The 24,543-nt window shown below is 41.6% G+C and overlaps 1 protein-coding gene across 2 annotated transcripts in view; it reads left to right on the forward strand.

Annotated features, from left to right (window-relative positions):
• The window catches only part of DMXL1 (Dmx like 1), a 268,508-nt gene that overhangs the window by 73,077 nt on the left and 170,888 nt on the right, over window positions 1–24,543 (forward strand). For both annotated transcript variants that reach the window (XM_073624666.1, XM_073624667.1), the window contains exons 3-10: window positions 4,613–4,690; window positions 10,482–10,560; window positions 13,981–14,113; window positions 14,575–14,641; window positions 15,166–15,344; window positions 18,712–18,898; window positions 21,157–21,325; window positions 23,563–23,775. In XM_073624666.1, coding sequence (XP_073480767.1) covers window positions 4,613–4,690; window positions 10,482–10,560; window positions 13,981–14,113; window positions 14,575–14,641; window positions 15,166–15,344; window positions 18,712–18,898; window positions 21,157–21,325; window positions 23,563–23,775 — 1,105 coding nt within the window. The remainder of the gene's footprint in view (window positions 1–4,612; window positions 4,691–10,481; window positions 10,561–13,980; window positions 14,114–14,574; window positions 14,642–15,165; window positions 15,345–18,711; window positions 18,899–21,156; window positions 21,326–23,562; window positions 23,776–24,543) is intronic.

Genomic DNA, 24,543 nt, shown 5'->3' on the forward strand with positions numbered 1-24,543 from the left:
TTAGAAACACTCCCCAGGACACACTTAACCCCTCCCTAGACCCCTAGTGGTTAACCCCTTCACTGCCAGTGTCATTTTTACAGTAATCAGTGCAATTTTATAGCACTGATCGCTGTAAAAATGACAATGGTCCCGAAAATGGGTCAAAATTGGCCAATTGTGTCCGCCATAATGTCGCAGTCAAGATAAAAATCGCAGATCGCTGCCATTACTGGTAAAAAAAAAAATTTATTTTTTTTTTTTTTTTTTTTTTTTTTTACCAAAAATATGTATAATGCAAAATCTTGCAAAAATGTGCAATATAAAAAATTTATAAAATCAATAAGTGTAATCCTGTGCAAGTAAATATAAATACATGTGCCAAATCCAGCTAAAAAATTAAGCAAAAACTGGAATAAATATTGCAAAGAAATCGGTGTGCAACCTCAATCATGTAAAAAACTTCCTGTGTGAACGTGCAAAAGAACGCATAGAAAGTGCATAGTGCTTTGTGACCTAAGAACTCCAATAAATCACACAGCGTCACAACAGTAAATGGTCCAATATGGTCTAATAGCAGGGAGAGTCCAGATACCATGCAGCTCTGTGCATAAGTGGAAAAACACAAAATACAATGTGATAATGTCCTCTAGAGTGAAATACAAAAAGTCCAATGTGCTCAAACGAAATGAAGTGAAGTGCCTGGAAAAAATAAATCTGTGTCCTCTTCGTGCATAAATCACACTAAAGTGAGCAGTGGCCCCTTACCTAGCGGTACTAGGTAAACCGCAAAGAAGTAAATACAGGTGGCTGTGGTCTTTACTTGGGGTCCTGGACCATCGTGGGTCCTGTCTCTGCCTCCATGCCTAGCGGTACTAGGTAAACCGCAAAAAGGTAAATACCGGTGGCTGTGGTCTTGGGGTCCTGGACCAGCGCGGGTCCTGTCTCTGCCTCCAGGCCTCACAAGTGGGTGAACTGATAATAAAGGACAAGGGGGTACCGGATAGTGTAGTATGTTTAAAACAGAATAGAGCTTTATTCACAACCATCAATATGTACTCACATTAAAATGTAACAGATCAATCTCCTACGAGCAGCGAGCTCGTTAGCCTCAGTCAGTATGAAGTGCCCATTCCGTCCCTACGCGTGATGTCACCAATCACATGACTTCATCAGGGGATAAACAAAAAGGCACTTTGCTGTCTTTAAATAGTCTAAACTAAGGATGAGCTCCGGCGCGTTCGCATGCTGCACGTGCCGATCCCGCCAGGAAGTCGGCACGGCGCAGCGCTAATCACAGGCAGTGAGACATTTCCCGATGTGTGGCTGCAGAGCTCGGGAAATGTCTCACTGCCTGTGATTAGCGCTGCGCCGTGCCGACTTCCTGGCGGGATCGGCACGTGCAGCATGCGAACACGCCGGAGCTCATCCTTAGTCTAAACCATTGTTCCTAATTAGGCGGCCATTTTCTTGTAGCCGCGTCCGCCATTTAGTGAAAGACTGCGTGCGCGGCCATTTTTTTGGTTAGTGAATTCTCCATTTCCATGATGACAGGTAGAAACGGGCTCACTGCGCATCTCTGTGCTTACAATGCACAGCGAATGGAGGCGCAACCTAAATGTACGGAGGGGACTGGTCTGTCGGCACAACATACATGCTGTGAGATAAATCAATATGCTCTCGACAGACGAACCGTTAAGAGGAATTAGCATCAGGCAGATGTCTGAATATCAACTCCAAATAAAAAATGATTGGAATTATAAAAATATATATAAAAAATAAAAATTAAAAAACTTTAATAAATCTAAGTGTATGATAAAAGTATTGATAACAACTAGTATTAAAAACATTCTCAGTGTAGCTGGGACAGAATGGGCCTCAACACTCACATACATGCATATCACATAGACTTAGCATTATACATGAATAAAAAAAATAAATTAATACAGAGAGGGAGGGGGAAGGGGAGAGGGAAAGGGAGTTATATACTCAAAGTAATAATCTAAATACACAAAATCAGTGGATCGGGTGCGTGTATAACCACTGCCAACACACCCTATGGATGTCCACGCATCTGTTACAACAGTATATCTCTTTATCCTGCAATCAATCGATATCCCTTCACACAGGGGGAGGGATCGTGATGGGAGCAGATGATAAAAACGATAAAAAAAGAGAGAAAGGGATTCTGATATGGGGTCAATGTTAAAGGATTGGGAAAGGTTGACATATACGCTACTGTTCGGGTTAAAAATCGCTAAGAAAGCAGTTCAAATCAAATTCGATATTCAAACCTCTGGGCGAAAATGTGTCTAATGTGAATATCCATTTGGTTTCCAGCTGGCTGAGGGTCCTAACCTTGTGGCCCCCTCGCCAGTGCCTCACAACACTTCTTGTTGTGTCACAACAAAGACCCCACATAATTAAGATTCTGGGGAATAGAACCGTAAGTGAGGCACTGGCGAGGGGGCCACAAGGTTAGGACCCTCAGCCAGCTGTAATCCAAATGGATATTCACATTAGACACATTTCTCACCTTAATGTATAGAATGCATTAAGGTGAAAAACCTTGAGGGTTTACAACCCCTTTAAAGGGGTAAGTGACAGGTCCTCTTGGCGATCCGCAACTATGCGGTCGCTATGTAGTGTTTAAAAGTGGGTAGTTTTGTCTTTAAAGTGGGCAAATGCCCTCTCACCAATCCTGTGACCCAGGCAGAAAGAAGGATGTCCAAGCAGATAGTTCTTCAGCGGCCCGCCTGGCCACCTTGCAACTTGGATCGCCTCTTAGACTCAGCTGCCTAGAGGTGCGGCAGAGGTCTCGCTCTGGTGGGAAGCCCGCTTCCAGCCGTCTCTGGAACTATCTTTGGAACGGTCTGTGGATGGCTCTTCAGTGGATCACAGCAGTCTCTCCTCACATGTCTGTTCTCCTCTCTGCCTCGAGGTGATCTTCCTTCAGCCTTCCAAAATGGAGTCTTTTACCAGCCCCCTCTGCTGCAGAGCCCTCTGGGATTTCTAGCCCCGCCCCCTTAAGATTCAGTGGAGCTGTTTGGTGATGGCACTTCATTTCCCATGATTCTCTGCTGCTGCTTGATTGGCTCCCTCCTCCTGCCAATAGGGACTTAGGGGAAGGAAGCAGAGCGGGCGGATGCCTGTGTGTGTGAGGAGAGAAACCCCCTCGCAGGCACTGACAGGCACGTTCTCCCTCTCTGTCTGTGTCCGTATTAAATCCGGCGGTGGCTGCTACACGTATATTTGATGTCAACATGGATATCATAAATTAGCTCTGCAGGTCCTCCATACTTTGATAGTCGATGCGTTTCGCAAGAATTGCTTGCTTCTTCAGGACCGCTTTAGTGGGTGCTGCTTGACTTTGAGAGTAGAGACGAGCGATACACATTCATGGGTGCGGACATTAGGGGAAACCCAATTAAGCAATCTAGATTCCCATTTCTCCCAAAAACCACAGACTTATCAGAGATATGGGCAGACAATGGAATATCTCTATCGTAACAATCCTGAGGAGAGTAGACAGAGATGAAAAGTGAGCGTAATGGCATGAGCAAAGACTAGCCCCAGCACAAGTCAGTCAAATAAATAATAGGCAAAATTTCTGTCCTATATCAAGGAGATCACATTTGGCACTTTTCAGGGGGGAGGGACCAGGTACCTTTTTTTTTTTTTTTGACAGGTACCATTCCCACTTTCGGAAGATGGGCCTCCTCCTTCCTCTGCCGCCCGACCAACTAGAAAGCGCAGTGCGCTTCGCGCATGTGCAGTAGGGAACCGGCTGTGAATCCGAAATGGCTTCACTGCAGGGTTTGCTTACTAGGAATGGCGGGGGCTGCACCCGACAGCCGTTTCGAAGATCAGCTAGGGTGCCAACATCGTGGCCTCCCTGCATAGGTAAGTGTCCATACATTAAAAATCATCGGCTGCAGTATTTGTAGCTGCTGACTTTTAATTTATTGTGGAGGGGGCCTGGACCTCCTCTTTAACATGTTCAGTATGTGAGAAATGTCAAACGTGCCCCGGATGGCAAGTGGTTAAACAACTTTGTCGCCAGACCATCCTTTTAAGTGACAATCTTCCTATAAGATTATATGTGCCTTTGACATATTTTATGCATGTTATTTGCCTGTAACTTTCTTTGTGTAGATATCCTAAAGCATTGAGAAATGGTTAAACAACATGACCTAGGATATATTAAAGTGGTTGTAAACCTATATATGTGGAGAAAAAACCCTGCATGACAAAGGCATAATGAGCTAGTATGCATCACATACTAGCTCATTATGAAATACTTACCTTAGATCGAAGCTGTTGCAGCGGTCCCTGTACACCGATGTGACCGGCGACATGTCTTCCGGAGTTATTTCCGGGTTTGCGGGCTCCGGCGCTGTGATTGGCCAGAGCCGCAATGACGTCACTCCTATGCATGCGTGCGGGAGCCGTCTGTCGCGGCACAGGGTAAAATGTCCCAGTAGTGGCAAATCCTCCATCCACCTCGTTTTGTGTAAACAGAAAAATCAGATCAGAAAAAAATACCCATCTATGGCCAGCTTAACAGGAAAGATGTCTATCTTGTTAAATGTTAACAGAAAACACTTGCTGACTTGTTTGAATTTTTTTCTAGATTGCGGCTTCGTATGGCAATGTGATTTGCATCTTTGAACCTGTGAATCTGTTAAAACAAAAAAGCTCACCGTCACAAGTAAGCATTTCTTACTCCATGTTTCTGAATTGATTGTTTTTATGATCTTGTAAATGAATATCAATATTTCTGATTATTCCAGAATTGATCCCCTTTTACATAGGTAGAACAACAGTAGTACTACTACAGGGAAAGTAGTTTTATTAAGTAATATGCTATAAGTGAGTAGTAATAACTACTCTTGCAGTGGGTGTATACTATTAAACAACTTAAAGTGGTTGTAAAGTCAGAAGGTTATTTATCTTAATGCATTCTATGCATTAAAGAGTAACTGCAGTCTGCTCACATAATTTGTAGAAAAAACATCTTTGCCATTCTGAAACTTCCCTCCAACTACTTTGCATATTATTGAAAATATTATTTAATAATTAAATTTTAAATAGATTAAAATATATGAAAAAAATGCGCCGCGCCTAGGGGTGTAACTGAATAACTGTAAATCTAAGTTCAAATCATAGATAATAAAGAGTGCAAATCAAATAGAGCCTAAAGCTCTGATCACTTACTAAGATCACCTGCTGTGTGAATCCTAAAGCTCTGATCACTTACTAAGATCACCTGCTGTGTGAATCCTATGAACAAACACACTAACAAATAACTAGTGCAATAAAACACAAAGTGCAATGTGCATAGAAAAACGATGATGAAGACACGTGACTCCCTGTGTCGAAGACGCGTAGGGGAGGGGCCAGGACGGAGCGATCAGCACAGAGCTGGGTTGTGGAGCTCTCACCCTGCAGCACGCCGCACAGCCGTTTTTTCCTATGTTATGTTTGGTGCACATGAGCACCTTATAAATCCTTTTTCTTTTATATGGTCTGATGTGAGTGGAGCCATAAAGAATCTAGTGTGGGAATCAGCTGTACCTAATACTGAGCCCAGGGGTGGCTCCAAAAGCGTGTATTGACACAATTAAAACCTGTGTCACACGCTCCAAGGTGAGCGCAATCACATTGGGGGTCACCAAGGCACTTCACAGCATGTTTTTCTTGGGCACGTTTGATTCAAAACCGGAACTTTTTCTTTGAACCATCACCATTACACTGACTTTTATTTGAACTTGGTCACTTTATGTTACTGGATTGGAAGATTCTTTCACGGATGTGATTTGAACACCTTTATTAGGGCGATTATAGTTTCAATTCGCCCATGCATGTGATTGATTTACTCTGTTTGTGCTTTACGAATATATACACTACCGTTCAAAAGTTTGGGGTCACATTGAAATGTCCTTATTTTTGAAGGAAAAGCACTGTACTTTTAAATGAAGCTAACTTTAAACTAGTCCTAACTTTAAACAAATATACTCTATACATTGCTAATGTGGTAAATGACTATTCTAACTGCAAATGTCTAGTTTTTGGTGCAATATCTACATAGGTGTATAGAGGCCCATTTCCAGCAACTATCACTCCAGTGTTCTAATGGTACAATGTGTTTGCTCATTGGCTCAGAAGGCTAATTGATGATTAGCAAACCCTTGTGCAATCATGTTCACACATCTAAAAACAGTCTAGCTCCTTCCAGAAGCTACAAAACTGACCTTCCTGTGAGCAGATTGAGTTTCTGGAGCATCACATTTGTGGGGTCAATTAAACGCTCAAAATGGCCAGAAAAAGAAAACTTTCATCTGAAACTCGACAGTCTATTCTTGTTCTTAGAAATGAAGGCTATTCCATGCGAGAAATTGCAAAGAAATTGAAGATTTCCTACAGCGGTGTGTACTACTCCCTTCAGAGGACAGCACAAACAGTCTCTAACCAGAGTAGAAAAAGAAGTGGGAGGCCGCGTTGCACAACTAAGCAAGAAGATAAGCACATTAGAGTCTCTAGTTTGAGAAACAGACGCCTCACAGGTCCCCAACTGGCATCTTCATTAAATAGTACCCGCAAAACACCAGTGTCAACATCTACAGTGAAGAGGCAGCTGCGGGATTTTGGGCTTCAGGGCAGAGTGGCAAAGAAAAAGCCATATCTGAGACTGGCCAATAAAAGAAAAAGATTAAGATGGGCAAAAGAACACAGACATTGGACAGAGGAAGACTGGAAAAAAGTGTTGTGGACGGATGCCAAAGGTGTGCAATGCTGTAATTGCTGCAAAAGGAGGATTCTTTGATGAAAGCAAAGTTTGATGTAAAAACAATGTTATTTCAAATACAAATCATTATTTCTAACCTTGTCAATGTCTTGACTCTATTTTCTATTTATTTCACAACGTATGGTGGTGAATAAGTGTGACTTTTCATGGAAAACACAAAATTGTTTGGGTGACCCCAAACTTTTGAACGGTAGTGTATATTGTTTTATTTAATTTTTTTTTTTTTTTTTTCTTTTTCATTTTAATCACAGTGGATCTACATATGTGTAACATTTTTTAGCATATACACCTTATTAGGAATGATTATATTTTTATATTTTAATCACTGTGGATTGTATATTTATCTTATTACGTTTTTCTATGCACATTGCACTTTGTGTTTTATTGCACTAGTTATTTGTTAGTGTGTTTGTTCATAGGATTCACACAGCAGGTGATCTTAGTAAGTGATCAGAGCTTTAGGATTCACACAGCAGGTGATCTTAGTAAGTGATCAGAGCTTTAGGCTCTATTTGATTTGCACTCTTTATTATCTATGATTTGTACTTAGATTTACAGTTATTCAGTTACACCCCTAGGCGCGGCGCATTTTTTTCATATATCATTTATCGCACGGTCATGAATACGTGATCTGCGCCTGCAGCCGGGTAGCTGTTTGGTTGAATTTCCATTAAGGCACTGGATAATTGTGGCTCGCAGGATTTTTTTCCATAATAATATATATATATATATATATATATATATATATATATATATATATATATATATGCTGCGACTCTGTACTTGCCAAATATGCTGCAGAAATTTCCCTCCACTGAGTCTGGCTGCAACCAATTAAACTTTGGGCAGCTGAAGCTGCTGCCTGTTCACTTCCTGGATTTACAGACACACGCCTCCAGCTCTGCAGCTCTCATTGGCCTTCTTATGACTCATTCACCCTCCCTTCCTGCCAAACTCTCACAAGAGTTAGAGAGAGCTGTGCATGATGTCATAAGCCTAGGCTTATGACCAGACAAGGAATAGGAAGTGGGCTGTATAAGGTATTTACTGGCAGAAAAAAGATGTTTTACTATCCAAAGTTAAGTTAAAACAAGGGCAGGGGATTTAATAGATGGAAAGATGAAAAAATGACTGAAGTTCCGCTTTAAGATACAAAAAAAAACCCCTTTTGTGTGCAGCAGCCCCAGCCCCCTAATATTTACCTGAGCCCCATCTTTATCCAGCGATGTTACATGAGTGTCTCGGCTGTCCGGGACTCCCCTCCTGATTGTCTGAGACACAGCAGTGGAGCCATTGGCTCCCGCTGCTGTCAATCAAACTCAGTTAGCCAATGAGGAGAGAGGTGACGGGGCCGAACCGCGGCTCCATGCCTGAATGTATACGGGGAGCTGCAGCTCGGCTCGGGTGCCCCCATAGCAAGCTGCTTGCTGTGGGGGCACTCGACATGAGGAAGGGACCCGAGAAGAGGAAGATCTGGGCTGCCCTGTTCCAAACCACTTTACAGGGTGCTTGTTGTTTTAATAGAAAAAAAAAAAAAAAGAGACTTTACAATCACTTTAAAACCCCGCCAGGTGTTTTTGTTTTGTTGTGTTCCCATGCACAGAGCATGCCAAAAAACAAAACACATTTCCAACCGTTGTTTGTGAAAAAAGGTGCAATGGCAGATTCTAAGAATTTCTGGACATGCTTGTAGGGTATGTATATTTTCTGTGTAATAAATTATATATACATACATTTTTTTTTTTTTTTAATAGTCACCACACATATTTACAACAGTGCTCACAGTGTCTTTGTCCCCACACAGACTGAACTATCTCTCATTAACATACAGGAGGGTGATTTATTTTTTTTTAAACATAGTGTTCAAATCTAGTTCACAGCTGATAAACACAGTATAGGCAGTTAATTACATTATACAAAGGTTTGCCAACCATCCGTAAGTTCATTGACAGTTTGTAAAATATGTAATTTTTACAGCTGTCCGCGAATTTCGGTGATAGAAGTAAACTGTCCGTAAATATGCCGACTTCTGTCACTCTGACAGTAGAAGCAGTAGGAAGGAACCAGCCTGAAACTGTATAGGACCAGCCAGCATGACTAAGAGGGAGATGCATGCATTAATGGGTTAACTAAAGCTACAATGGATCCACCTCCTCCTGCCTTCTGAGCCAATGGACACTGCTGTAACCCACCCCCTTCCCAAGCTCGCCACCTTTGACTGAGAATAGACTCTTAATTAGCAGCAGGGAGAGCATGTAGGGAATTTTAGCAAGTAAAAAGCACTTAATGTAACCAGCATTTTTTTTATGTTCTATTATGTTAATGGTAACATGTAACAAATATAAAGTAAGTGTTATCCCAGTTTGGCTGCAAATGTGGAAATTTAGTTTTAAACAGTGAAGCTCTTCTTTTTGCACACTAGAAACCCTTTGCTTTTTTTTTTTTTTTTTTTTTTTTTTTTTTTTTTTTTTATTATTATCAGTCTTTAGTCTATTCATTGCTATACCTCAACATGAGTCTTTCTAAGTCTATAAATATAATTTGTGGAGCCAAAATATTTTTTAAAGTGGTTTTAGAGGCTAATTGTTTTCCCTAAAATAAAAAAAAAAGATTTGTATGTACCTGCTCTGTGAGATATTGCAAAGTGGTCCCTTAGCTCTTCTTTAGCGGTCCCCCACCTGTGCTATTCTCTTCTCCGAGTGCCCCCTTAGCAAGCTGCATGCTATGGGGGAACCCGTGCAGGTGTGCTCCCAAACTAGGCTGTGTGCGTCTATAGACATACACAGTATGGCTCAGCCACACTTTCACTTCCCCCTCACAGGAGGGAGCCAATGGCTCCCACTGCTCTCAGTATGTCTTGTGAGAGCAGGAAGAAAGACCAGTGCTGCTGCAGATAGGCACAGTGCTGTATCAAAAAAAGTTGTTAGGGAGGGGGGTAGGGTGTAAACAAGTTGTGGAACATTTTTACCATCAGAGTGCTTTCATACTGCTCTATTGAAAAAATGCATTTGATGCGTTTCTGATGTGTTTTCTGGGTGCTTGACTCTGGTGTGTTTTTCAAGCATTTTCCATTCATTTCAATAGGGAGGTGCGTTTTTGGTGTGAGTTTAAAAAGCGTACCAAAGATGCAGCATGCACAACTTTTCAAAATGCACTGCAATCGTATGAAGAGTCCCATAGGATTTAAAGCAGGGGCACCCAACCATTTGAAGAGCAAGGGCCGCTTAAGGGCATTGGTAACTGGTCGGTGGCCTGCATTTGCGACACGGACACAGCCTGCTCTATCGGCCCTTCGATCCAATCTGCCTTCTGTTTTATTTATCGAATTGGAAGCAAGCAGGTGTAAACAGATATAAGTTCGTTTACATCTGCCACCTTGTAGAGGTGAATGGAGAGTATGATTGGGTCCGCCTGAAAAAGGACAGACTGACCTGATTTCACCAACCGTGTGAAAGGAGCCTAAGACTGCTTTCACGCTGATGAAAGGGACTATAGAGGGGGTCTGTTTACTGAATAAAATAAATGAAAAATCTGAAATGCAACATCTGGCATTATTCTTTGCTCTTTTCCCACTTTCCTGAAAATACAGAGCTTTTTGATGGGTGCTCCACTGCAGATGCAGAGAAATTGGCAGAATACCTGTTTGTTTTTACTTTGTGTTACAACCTTGATGAATCTACATTTACTCTTTTAGGGAAGTCGCACACAGTGGCAGAAGAGTGGCCACATAGTATTGGATTCTGTTGCACATAATTTAACTTGGGACCCAACAGGTAAACAGCAATATTTTCTAGCTTTGCTTGCCTACCACTTAATTAAAGGACCCTTTAATGGGATTATCGCTAGCTTTATAGTGGTAACCTCTTTTGTGCTCCTAATTGGTAATTGTAGAAACTTTTGTAATTGTGTTAGTACTGTTGAAACCCTTTTAAGTCTGTAATAATTAATGTATGTATAAGATATTGGCATTCCCAAAGGGTTAAAAAAATGTCTCAACTAGGCTACTGTACTGTTCATAGTACATATATGGCAGTATACAGTATAGTGCATGTAGCTTTGAATCAACATCTATGTATAGCCTAGTTATTCGGTATACACCTGAAACCTGTGTTTTGCCCCGGTCACTACGCAGCTTAGATTACAGGCTTCCATTGGGAAAACTTAAGGATGGTTCCTGGGGCTTATGATTACCGTAACAACCTTTCACAGTACTCGCTATAAAAGATGGAAAAATAAGCTTAAACATTATTTAGTAAGCTGCCGTTTCCTGCTGTAATTCTAAACAATATATGTAAAAGAAGAAAGAAATATACTATTTTTAACCATTCCACCATCCAACTGTTTTTAAGCGCTCAAGTTTTTTTTTTTTGCATTTTGATTTAAAGCAGTTTTTAACCCAAAAACAACATGCCTGTAACACATTTCTTTAGATGTCTGCATTCTGGATTAAGTATTAAAGCGGACACCTTTTTGAACAGCACTATTGTCAATTTGGGGGAGGGTAGTGTTATAGTAGCAGATTTAGACTTGACTATCCTCTTTGGGAATAAAAATTGTATGTAAATGAATAAAAGCTGACCATAGTAAACACCCCTGTCTTTGTTATTAAACCCAGTGAAAATATATTTTTAAAATGAGAGACCTGCAGGTTTTTGCCATAATGTGTTAGTATGCATCGCATGTGGGCATATTTTAACAGACTTGCCTGTCAAAGAATGCCTTCCAGAGTTTTGCTGTTTTCCTAGTCCTCTTTCCAGGTTCACTCTTTTTGGCCGCTTGAATGGCTGGGTTGTGATGATATCCCTCTCACGCTTGCGCACAAGAGTCACTTTGTTGCGCTCTTCGTACAGATTTTTTTCTTCTAATTTTCTCATAGTCTTTACCCCACTTAAGCCCTAACAATCCATTTTTTAAATTGGTTTCCTTTAGTCTATTATTTATGCCCTTAGTTTTGTTATACTAGGTAGGGGTGAACATAGGCTTAGTGCTACTTTGTCTGGACACCTTCATCTGTTAAAGGAAATTGAAAAATTCAAAGACTTCTGGCCTGATCACCAGGTGAAAATAAAACAAATGAAAACGAATGCAGCGACCATATCTAAGACACTGTACCAATTTTAGGATCTTCGTTCTTCGTTGTTGTTCAAACCAAAAATAGTTGAGCTTTCTATTTCATAAACCTGTACTGTAAAAATATAGAGGCTAGTATTCCTAATCTCTTCATAAAAATTATGTGCTGTCATGTTGAGTCAGTGGCTATGTACCTAGGAGGAGGAAGAAGAGGAAGGCTTTGTCAGCCTCCCAGTTTACCACATCCATGGATTTGTTGTATAGCAAGGCCTCTTTCAGAAAAGACATGCATGCCCTGCCTCTAGATGTTGCTGTGAACACTGGGGGCATGCAATAAAATTTAACAGCACAATTGTACTCTGTATAATGGCACATAAAACTGGCCATGAGCTGAGCGAATTATAGACAGTTATGCTCAATTGGTGGTCCTGTCAGGTGGAGAAGAGAGCTGGGTGCACACCGCTCCCGGTGGGCTTAAGTCGCCAAGATAACATGCTGCTGTATCTTTGGGTGCCAGCATGGTCCATAGCCGCTAATGGCACAGAAATAGAAAAGAAAAAGCAGCACTCCTGTTTAGTAGTAAAAATCTTGAATGCTTTATTGGATATAGCAGTGGTCTCCAAACTGCGTGGGGGCCAGATTTGGCCCTTTGCTTGCTTTTATTTGGCCCCTGGGGCACTATTTCATTAATTGGCAGCAATAATCGGGCACAGTTCCTCCCAATGACACCAACAATGGGATGCAATGACACCAATGATGGGGCACAGTTCCTCCCAATGACACCAATAATAGGGCTCAGTTCCTCCCAGTGATATCACCAATAGGGCACAACTCCCCCCATGGACACAAACAATGGGGCACAATTTTTACCAACGATGGAGCACAGTTCCTGCCAATGACACCAACAATGAGGCCCAATGACACCAAGGGTGGGGCACCATTCCTACAAAAGACACCAAGGATGGGGCATTTACTAATCCCGATTACCACAGTCTGCCCCCTACAGTCTGAAGGACATTAAACTGGCCCTTTGTTTAGAAAGTTTGGAGACTGCTGGGATATAGTAACAAAAAACACCATCACAGCTTTGACTGGAAAACCGTTGAAGTGTTTTACGCATTCAGTGCTTAGGCATAACAGTTATGTAAACTGCAAATGGGTTAGGTTCACCTCAAACCCATGTTTGGCCTAAACCTTGTCCCTATTTGCCAACTTGAGATATGGCTTTTTTATTTAAACTATCCCTCTTTTTTCCAATTTTTTATATTTGTAAACTGCTGGCTATTAAATGCTACATACTGTATGTGTTTAATTGTGTTGTCTCCTCTGATGCAAATTTAAAAAAACAAAAACAAAAAACAAACTGCAGGTTTTGACTAGATCCTTTTGTAAGGAATTGTAAACTGGGATTTGCCTTTTAGTTTTACACCTGCTAAACTTACCTGCTCTGTGCTCCTGTTCTGGGCTTCCCCGCCGTTCTCTCTGCTCCTTCGCTTCTGGGTTTGCTGCCATAGCAAGCCGCTTGCTATGGGGGCACATGTGCAGGAGTGCTCCCGAGCCAGACTGTGTGCATCCATAAATGCATACAACGTGGCTCGGCCTTGCTCTACTCTCCCTCCTCTCTGCATTTGATTGACAGCAGCAGGAGTCAATGGCTCCCACTGCTATCAGTGCAGCCTGTGAGAGCAAGGAGAGGGGGGAGAAGAACTGCAGCCAGGCACAGCACTGGGAATACATAAAGAACATGAAAATAAAGTTAGAATTTTTATTTACACTTTACTAGACTCATGAATTAGCTCAAGCACTGATCGGCAATTTAAGCCTAATTGCTATTTTCAGGTGTCCCAAACAGATGTACATTGACTGTACCTTGCTTAAGGCATGGTGTTTCCAGTTGCAAGATTTTTGTGGTATTGTTCATTCAGACGTACGATGTACACAATTGTTACACTGCACAGCCAGGTATTTTCTACCTCAGCAACATCATCACTCCTGACTCACTTTGGAGTGAGGTGATCTGGGGAGTAGTAATTCTGAACACGAAAACAACAGCTAACTGTTTTATTTATGTTTTCCTTTTTTGCCTAAGTACAGTATATATAATTCTTTCACTATTATTTTAGGTACACGCCTACTAACTGGATCAAGCAGCCTACAGTTATGGTCTAGTACTTCTTTGGACAAACGATCCAATGAAGACTGTCAGGAAAACACAGATATGGACTTTGCAAACTGGAAATGTGTCTGGCAGTGCAGGTAAAATGTAATAAGTTTAGTATAACATACATGTTATGTACAGTGGAGCATCCCATGAAAGTGCTATTGCTGATTTTTGCTAATTGTGCATGCCTCTTCTCCAGCTAGATCACTTGAATCAGTATTGCTTGGTGGTATATAAGTAAATACAGTATGTATTCTCATCCAAATGATGTAGTTACATTGTGACAGAATGCGCCAACAAATATGAACATGTAGATGTTTACCAACCTAGCTGTTTAATATCTACATTTTGCCGGTCTCGTAGTCCATTGAGTGTGTCCTTTTTATTGCCAACATGTACTCTCCTCCGGTTTGCTCGTAGAATTGTCTTTGGCTCTGTATGTCAATTTGTCTGATTACTTGTTCTGAGCTGATGGGTTTGCTCCAGAGATATATTAAAACACACAGTAGGTTTACATTTGTCACATACTTTATCTTTTCAACATTTCGCCTTTCAGAACAGCGTTTTCTGTGCATTTAATGAAGTTTTCCCCTGATGGAGAATTTTTTGCTACTGCTGGCAAGGTAATTGGCATATTATGTGCATTTCTGTTATTTTTTAAGGAAGGTATACTTGTCCTATTTACCTATGTAAGAAAAGTAAACCACTCCACTTTTATATTGTTGTACTTTGTATCTGTCCACTATATCCACAAGTTGGCTCAGTTATAAAAATGTATTTTCTTTTCAGTCAATTAAATCTTACTTTGTCATGCTAGTATTCTATCACTGCAGCTATCAACAGAATACTAGTCACTGTGCTCTGATCCGATGTTTTGGACACTGCTCATAAGGCATCATGCACACAGGGCATTTCCCCATCTCTCTTCCTTCTGGCAGCGGTGTATTGGCAGAAGAAACGTTTGACCCTCCTTTAAATGCCTATGTGTGCATGGACACATTGGCTAACATGCAGGGGCATTTAGAGGCAGAAAAAAACACCCGATGCCCCTAGGGGCAGTGTAAATAAAGCCCAGTGTGTATGAGGCCTAAGTCTCATTAATTTTTCTTTTCTTCAAATGCACGCTGTTCTCAATCTCTTCCTACAGGATGACTGTCTGGTTAAGGTTTGGTACAATACCGAAAGCTGGCATGCTGCAGTTACATCTCCTGTTACAAGTCCAGAGAAAGAAGGTCAAGGAGAAGTAGACTTTTCTTTCATCTATCTTGCTCACCCTAGAGCAGTAAATGGATTTTCTTGGCGAAAAACGAGTAAATTCATGCCCCGGTTAGTACATTCTGTAAAGTATAATTGTTAGTTAATATCATATCTGAATTATTTTATAGTGTAACATCTGGATTGTGCATCAGTCTAGCTGTAGGGTAGATAATTATGAAATTCTAATAGCCCCATCAGAATTTCAGTGCAAATAAGCGTCAAATAGTGTAATTAGATGGTGAGGACCATACGTTAAGATAAAGTGGTTGTAAAGGCAGAAGGTTTTTCATCTTCGTGCATTTTTTTCATTAAGATAAAAAGCCTTCTTTGTGTATCAATGCCCCCTAACACTTACCTGAGGTCCCTCTCTGTCCACGAGTGTCTCAGCCGTTCGCGATAATCCCTCCTGATTGGTTGAGAAACAGCAGTGGTGCCATTGGCTCCTGCTGCTGTCAACATCAGCTAGCCAATCAGGAAAGAGAGAGGGGACGGGGCCTGGTCGGGGCTCCTTGTCTGAATGGACACAGGAAACTGTGACTCAGCTCGGGTGCCCCCATAGCAACCTGCATGCTGTGGGGGCACTCAACAGGAGGGTGGGGCCAGGATCACAGAAGAGGAACCCAAGAAGAGGAGGATCCAGGCTGCTCTGTGCAAATCCACTCCGACTGAGCAGGTAACTATAACATGTTTGTTATTTTTAAAGGAAAAAAGTGCTGGTATCCTCAGTTTTCGATATTAGTGGACCAAATAGCATTTTCAATTCCAGCATTTATGACTGTATAACTAAATACATATTTCCACAGATAGCAATACAGTGTGTGTGTGTGTATATATGTATGTGTGTGTGTGTATATGTATATATATATATATATATATATATATATATATATATATATATATATATATATATATATATATATATATATATATATTTATTATAATGTGCCACTTTGTGATAGACCAACACAAAGTGGCACATAATTGTGAAGTAGATGGAAAATGATAAATGGTTTTCAACATTTTTTACAAATAAATGTCTGAAAAGTGTGGCCTGCATTTGTTTTCAGCCCCCTTTTACTCCGATACGCCTAACTAAAATCTAGTGGAACCAATTGCTTTCAGAAGTCACTGAATTAGTAAATAGAGTCCAACTGTGTGTAATTTAATTTAATCTCAGTATAAATGCAGCTGTTTTGTGAAGCCCTCAGATGTTTGATAGAGAACCTAAGTGAACAAACAGCATCATGAAAGCCAAGAAACACACCAGACAGGTCAGGGATAAATCTGTGGAGAAGTTTAAAGCAGGGTTAGATTATAAAAAAATATCCCAAGCTTTGAACATCTCCCAGAGCACTGTTCAATCCATCATCCAAAAATGGAAAGAGTATGGCACAACTGCAAACCTACCAAGACATGGCCATTCACCTAAACTGACAGGTTGGTCAAAGAGAGCATTAATCAGAGAAACAGCCAAGAGGCCCATGGTAACTCTGGAGGAGCTGCAGAGATCCACAGCTCAGGCGGGAGAATCTGTCCACGGGACAACTATTAGTCGTGCACTCCACAAATCTGCCCTTAATGGAAGAGTGGCAAGAAGAAAGCCATTGTTGAAAGAAAGTCATAAGAAGTCCCATTTGCAGTTTGCGAGAAGCAATGTGGGGGACATGACAAATGTGGAAGAAGTGCTCTGGTCAGACGACACCAAAATTGAACTTTTTGGCCTAAAAGCAAAATGCTATGTATAGCGGAAAACTAGCTGCACATCACCCTGAACACATCATCACCACCGTGAAACATGGTGGTGGCGGCAGCATCGAGTTGTGGGAATTTTTTTGTGAGGACTTTTCTTCAGCAGGGACAGGGAAGCTGGTAAGAGTTGATGGGAAGATAAATGGAGCCAAATACAGGGCAATTTTAGGCAATGTTGGTCTGCAAAAGACTTGAGACTGGGGCGGAGGTTCACCTTCCAGCAGGACAACGACCCAAAACATACAGCCAGAGCTACAATGAAATGGTTTAGATCAGAGGATATTCATGTGTTAGAATGGCCCAGTCAAAGTCCAGACCTAAATACAATATAGATTATGTGGCAAGACTTGAAAATTGCTGTTCACGGACGCTCTCCATCCAGTCTGACAGAGCTTTAGCTATTTTGCAGAGAACACACACAAGCACTATTTTACCAAAAATATTGTGACACCTGCCTTTACGCACACATGAACTTTAATGACATCCCAGTCTTAGTCCTTAGGGTTCAGTATTGAGTTGGCCCACCCATGGCAACTATAACAGCTTCAACTCTTCTAGGTAGGCTGTCCACAATGTTTAGGAGTGTGTCTATGGGAATGTTTGACCATTCTTCCAGAAGCGCATTTGTGAGGTCAGGCACTGATGTGGACAAGAAGGCCTGGCTCACAGTCTACGCTCCAATTCATCCCAAAGGCATTCTGTCGGGTTGAGGTCAGGACTCTGTGCAGGCCAGTCAAGTTCCTCCACCCCAAACTCACTCATTCATGTTTTTATGGACAACCCTACAGACTAAGACTGGGATGCCATTTAAGTTCATGTATGTCTAAAGGCAGATGTTCCAATACTTTTGGTAATATAGTGTATTTTATAGCAGAAAGTAAAAAATACTAGTGACCCTGTCGGCACCGAGTTCAGTTTGTATGTAAAAGAATACCCGTATAAGAGGAGAGAATACTGTATACTTGCCTTTCAGATGACTTGTTAGGATATGCTGCCTCTTCACTGTTCCCTACCAGACTTCTGGATGGAATACCTACTCCCTATACTGTGTTTTCTCATCCACGACTTGTACATCACTACAAGGATACATGAGGAGCTGAGAGAAACCATAGTGTTTGGCAGGGGAAATGGGTGTGACCGATCAAGTGCTTACTGCAGCTGGGGAGCAGTGAAGACAAAACGACTGCCGGAAAGGCAAGTATATTCCCTCCTTTTTTACAAATCTGTTTTTACAGTCATGTGACCTGGTGTAGACAGTATCATTGAAGGCTGAACTGAGGCTGATGGGCAGTAAATGATCCTCTGTCAATGATCAAAGCTTTTTCTTTTCTTTCATATATTCCTCCCAGCACTTATGTTATGACTGTTAATGTTTTGTTGGCATTGGGTTCAGAAACTAATTAGATTGGCCTTGCAGCACGATAGTATTTTTGTTACGACTGTAATGGAACACAAGTCAATTTATAAAAAATATCAATTGATCTCTAAATGGTCAGGTAAAAGTATAAAAAAGTAAAGGTGCAAATCAGGTTTATTACAAGTATTCATTAGTGAACAAGCATGAAACTTTGTTATAAATCATATATACTTTTCTATAGATATCTAATCATACTTTATTTGTACTGCATTGTTTGGTTAATGATTTTTTTTTTTTTTGTCTTTTGTGTTTATTTTTTTTATTTTACAGAGGATCTGTGTGTAATGTTCTACTGACATGCTGCAAGGACAACATTTGCCGTTTGTGGACAGAGACACTACTGCCCAATGATAGCCTGTTATGTGGAGATGGGTTCAATCAAAAGGTTGAGCCAGATGGCTTAAATAATTTCAAAAGAAACCCTTCAAATAAAGAGCGAGTACAGAGTGCAATAGAGGTATGTGCATTAAGGAACTTCTTATTTTAAGTATTCGAGTGACTGAGTGTATTAAAGTCTAAGGATGCACACAGCCTGGGTAGGAAGTGAGCCTGTGGGTGTGCCCCTATAGCAAGCGGCTTGCTTTGGGCACACACAGAGGAGGTGCTGAGACCGCCGGCAAGGGACCACAGAAGAGGTGGTTTCCAGGGCATTTCTGTACAATACTATTGCACAGAGCAGGTAAATTTAACATGTTTATTATTTTATTTAAAACAAAAATGTATCCTTTACAACTGCTTTAAATGACACTAACAAAATGAATAAAAATAATACAGCGCTAATTAAATATCCGTAAGCATTATAATGTGCACAATCTCTTTAAACTAAAGTGCTATAATTAGAGCTCCTGTGCTCATAAGGTTTCCTAAAACATCTTGTATACATACATACATATAATAATGTACAAATACAAACAGTCCTGTGCAAAATGCAAGAAATCTTTTTGTGTAAAATCTTTGATGCAAAACTCTGCCGGAAGCTGTACATGCTCCTAATCCTTAACACATAAATATGCAAATGCAAAAAATTCTTTGCAAAATACAAAATATCTTTGTGCAAAACTCTGAAAGCAGTGCATGCACCAACAGTCAATGCATTGCTAGGTGCAATTCTCCAGTGCAATCTTCAGTCGCCTCAAAAGTTTAACCTTCAACAACGTCCCAGCATACCACCTTCAATCAATCTTGTGTGACTCCTTCCCCAATTCTCAGAGAACTCGCCAAGACCCTTAAAAAAACTCTGGGCAAAACTTTTTTACCCCATGCAGTGGGGTTGTGCCTGCACTGCATGGGTTAAATGCATGTTTTTGTCTAGTGTTGAGGAGAATGGAGATATACTTACCTAATTTGCTTGTCCCTGCCCCCCTACACGCTACGGGTCTTGTGGACTGTTCCTGATGTCATCACGCCCATAGACCGCCTCTAGACATGAGGACCGCGGGAGCAATCCACCACCGAATATGGGAGAGTACTGTTTTCTGGAGGATCAAAGGATCGGATAAATAAGACATGAGGACCGCGGGAGCAATCCACCACTGAATATGGGGGAGTACTGTTTTCTGGAGGATCAAAGGATCGGATAAATAAAGCTTTTCCTTACGCCCCTGGACGAAATGAGCAGTTAACCCATGCAGTGCGGGCACAGCCCTACTGCATGGGAAGATAAAGATTTTGCCCGGAGTTCTTCTTTAAGATGTATGGATCATACTTGCTTGTAAATATCCAGATCTCAAAAACCATTATTTCCCCATATGGACTATACATGAAATCAAGAAAAGTTAAGAGGGAAACATTGCATAATTTTGTTTAATAAAATATATTAAAAGCAGATAAAACCAATCCATTCACATTTGCAGTGCTGTTCCATCACTAACATTACAGTTTATGTAATTTATAAGAACACAGCTCACTCGGTACTGGCTATGTGACATGATTATAGCACTTTTGTTTAAAAAAAGAGAGTACATTATAATGCTTACAGATATTTAATTAGCGCCTCACTGTTTTAGTTTTGTACTCTAAAAATCAAGGGCTATTTATTGATACAGCAGTTGGGGTTTGCTATTAAAAGAGAAGTATGGGGTTGGGAAAAACAATCGATCCAATACTGCAGGTGTGCCCCGCTGGCTCTAAACCAAGAACTAAGCAATCAAAGTCCTCTAATCGCTCAGTTCTCGAACTTTAGTGAGCAGAGAGCTGGTGACTGTCGGTCACTGGCTTTCTGCTCTGCCCCTCCAGAGTTCACTGGAGTGCTGGGCTATAAAGGGGGCAGGAGTAGCTGGCTCATAAAATGCGCATGTGCCTAGTCCATGTGCATTAAATATGTGCACATTCATAACAAGCAGAAAAAGAGCAGCAAAACAAGCTCTTCCTAACCGTTAGTCCATCAGGCTTCAGTTGGTTTATAGAAACCTGCCCTGTGGTTACTTTGGAGGGCTGGCAGGCTGCAAAGATTCTGCTGCAATTGGAATTATTAGTAAAACCGCTCCAATTTGAGTGTCCCTTTTGTAAAAACAAATTACTCAATACCTATGGCTATAGAGGTGAATAAGGGCTTGTTTTAGAGTGCTCTTAGTGTGTGTTTAAAATTTGCAAATATATATGCAAGTTGGGGTTCAGGTTTACAGAACATGCCTTTGCCCTTTCCCTATATTTTTTAAAATCCACTCCATTTTTGCCTGAAGTATTAGTCAGCCATATATTTTGTTTTCCAAACAGTTGAACTTGAGGCATTTTCGTAGAGGCAGGAAGAGATCTTTATGTTTGGTGGCACACACAGGATATCCACCTCATCAACATGATGCTCATGATGTTCATCGGAACACCCCCTTTCATGGCAACGCACTTTGTCACTTTCACATTGCAGCTAGCATCAACCCTGCTACAGGTGAGACAAAATTGTACTCTAACAGAAGAAAATGTGTGCTAGACAAGAGCTGTAGGAAACCTGTGGCCTCTTCATGTTTTATGGTTGATAACTCTTTAGGGCAGTTAATATCTGTATGCTTTTCTAGAAGATATGTCTTTACTTTAAATCTGTTAATTTTTTGCATGGTTACGTTGCTCCAGCTTTGTAAATATGCATATGCTGTACCCAAGGCACTGCTTGGAAGCAGATAATTCCTGTCATAGTCTTTCCTACTTCACTAATCGCCACTGTCTTCTGAGCCCAGTGCCAAGCAGCTGCCTAGTAAACGCAGGGAGTCGTACACCAGGGCCAGATCTAGACTGATGTGGGGATGCAGTAAGAGTTGTCAGGGGGACAGAAGATGGGGAGGTCAGCAGTGCAGTGTACAGGGGGGGTCAGTAAGGCTTAGAATGAGGTTTGGGGTTTGTATGGTAGTGTACAGAGGCTATTCGTTTGCTGGGCAGTGTACAGGAGTCAGCAGGGCAAAGGATGGGAAGTCATCAGTGGAGTGTACAGTAATTGGTAGGGCAGAGGACCGGGGTCAACAGTGCAGTGTACATAGATCAGAAGTGTGAAAGACAGGTATCACTACTTGCAGGGCAGTGGACAGGGGTCACTGCTAGTAGGGCACTCAGAGCTTTTTTCATCTGGGCACAGCAGCTGGGATGTAGAAGCTTTGGCTTCTACAAATGTAAGTGGGGAAGAATAGCCGAGATCACAACTATATCAATACAGGGGTGGCAGTCTTAGATAATCGGTGAGTGTCTGATCTTTTTTCTCCCACTGCTTAATCGCAATGGGAGTAAAAAGCGTCTGGAGGATTACAGTGCAGTGAACCCTGTGCCAAGAGATGTATCAGAATTTCTGGGGGGCAGGGATGAGGGAGAGGTATGTACATTTCCCTAGTCTCTAAAAAAAATATGGCAGAAGAAAGTGGAGAGGGACTGCCAGTTTAGTGGGGCAAAATCACCTCGGAAAAGGGTTAACGGGCGGCAGGACTGGGAGGTGGAGTGTGGCAGTTCAGCAGCCTATACAGGAAGTGGCATCGATTAGTTCTTCACCTGTGCTGTTCAGCCTAGGAGAGAGCGGGAAGAGTCTAGGGAGCAGTAATGCTGTAGTCCCCAGGCCAGATATGCCGGCAGCTAAAGCGATTGAGTGAGAGCAAGGAATATTCACTGCACCTTGCTGGAGAGCACACAGCTGTGAGAGGGAGAGGATTGCCTGACAGAACAGCAGTGAATATTCAACAAGGAGATTGCAGAGAGGCAGCAGAGTTTGCAAACTGGATATTTACTCCATCGGGGGGTTTGAGGGAATGCAACTGAAATCTAGGGAGGGTGGGAACTTAGCCCACCCCAGCACCCCCCTAGATCCGGCCATTTCATATGCTTGGCATAGCCGGCATTCACAGAATTTCCTGCATTTTTATCAATAAATTAAAGCCATTCTTTGATTGTACTGGTGGCGATCATGATCTCACCGCCCTGCCTATTCACCCCATGCAATCAGAGAAAGCCTTGTGATCATTGAGACAAATGCAAGGTGTTCTGTGAAGTGTTTCTGTGCCAAATAGGCAACCCACTGTTGTTACTATGCAGCAGGGAAGCTGATCAGCACCAGACCCAGCAGATATCACTGTAGAAGCAGAGATTACTAGAGCGATTCTCCGCTTTCACAGTGGTCCCTCAGGTATGGCATGTGCATACTTACATTGGTCCAAGCTGAATGTAACTATGCAAAAAAACTCCTGTCAGGTTTTTCTTTGCCAACATTTCCTATCCCATAGCCACAACAGGAAGTGAGAGGGAAATCCCTGGTAGTCACCAGAACTAGTGTCCCCATTTGTTGATTTCCCTTCTATTCCTGTTCTGCTGACCAACTTGTACTTTGGGATTTTAATTCACTTTTTGTGATAATGGTCACCATGACAAATAGAGGGCAAATCTCCCTAACAGTGACACAGACAGCCATAACACCCTGACGGGGGTTGAAATCCCTCTCCATCCTCTCTAAAATTAAAAAGAAAGTTTTGCCTGTAGTTATATTACGGTAAGTTAAATTTAGCATCACTAAAAGTGCTCAGGAGATTGTTTTTTATTTTATTTTATAGCTGTATAGTGGTGTTTTTTTTTGGTTTTTTTTAGGTTTTTTTTTTTTAAGTTTCTTTGTTCCGTTTATATTAGTTGGAATAATTTTTTTCTGTATTTCCCTTTTAGACATTCCTCTTCTCCCATCTATTTCATCAATGAGCCTCAGTGAGACTGAAGAAAAAAGTGGACCATTCGTAGTGCATTGGCTGAATAACAAAGAGTTACATTTTTCTCTGTCTATGGAAGTCTTCCTTCAGCAGCTCAGGAAGAGCTTGGAACAGCAGTCTTCAGAGGCTTGTACAGATGAAGCAAACCAGGATGAAGGGAACTCAGAAGAAGGTGTGTATCCTTATCGCTTAAAACACTGTGCATAAATATGATAAACATATTTACTTGACATAGTCGAGTTAATTCATTATATGCTTTGATTCAGGTTGCATAAATGGATAATACATGTTTCTTCTTTCCCTTCTTAGAAACAGCCTTGTCTTATTGAAACTACGTTTTCTGAATTAAACTGACCATGTACAGACTAGGATTGCACCGATACTAGTATCGGTATCGGTGCTGTTACCGAGCATTTGCACAAGTACTTATACTCGTGCAAAAGCTCCGATGCTTGACCCAATATCTGGGCAGTCAGGGATGATTGGTGCTGTGGTGGGGGGAGTCGCAAGCTCTGATCTCCCTGTATAGATTTCAGTAAAGCAGCTGACAGCCGCTTCTCCTCTCCCACCTCCCCCGTGGCTTTCAGCTACTTTTTTTGAAATCTGTACAAGGAGATCAGTGCTTATAACTCACTGCACCGATCATCCCTAACTGCCCCCTGTGTTCTCCTCCAGTCCCCCTCTGTCCTCTGGTCCTCCCCCTGTCCCGGATCTGTCAGAATGGAGAGCGGAGGAAGGAGCCGGGAAATCTGTCATTTACCAGCTCCTACCTTTTCTGAATGCAGAGAGTCAGTGATCTCTGACTGTCCATTTATAACTGAGCATTGTAAACTGTTTTTACGATGCCTTCAGTTTACGAATGAACAGGAGCCTCTGTCTCCTGTCCATTCATCTTCAGTGCAGCTGAGGCTGCAGAAAAAGGAACTGGGGAATGCGTGTC

This window comes from Aquarana catesbeiana, linkage group LG01 (genome assembly GCF_042186555.1).
Source record: "Aquarana catesbeiana isolate 2022-GZ linkage group LG01, ASM4218655v1, whole genome shotgun sequence".
Lineage (NCBI taxonomy): Eukaryota > Metazoa > Chordata > Amphibia > Anura > Ranidae > Aquarana > Aquarana catesbeiana.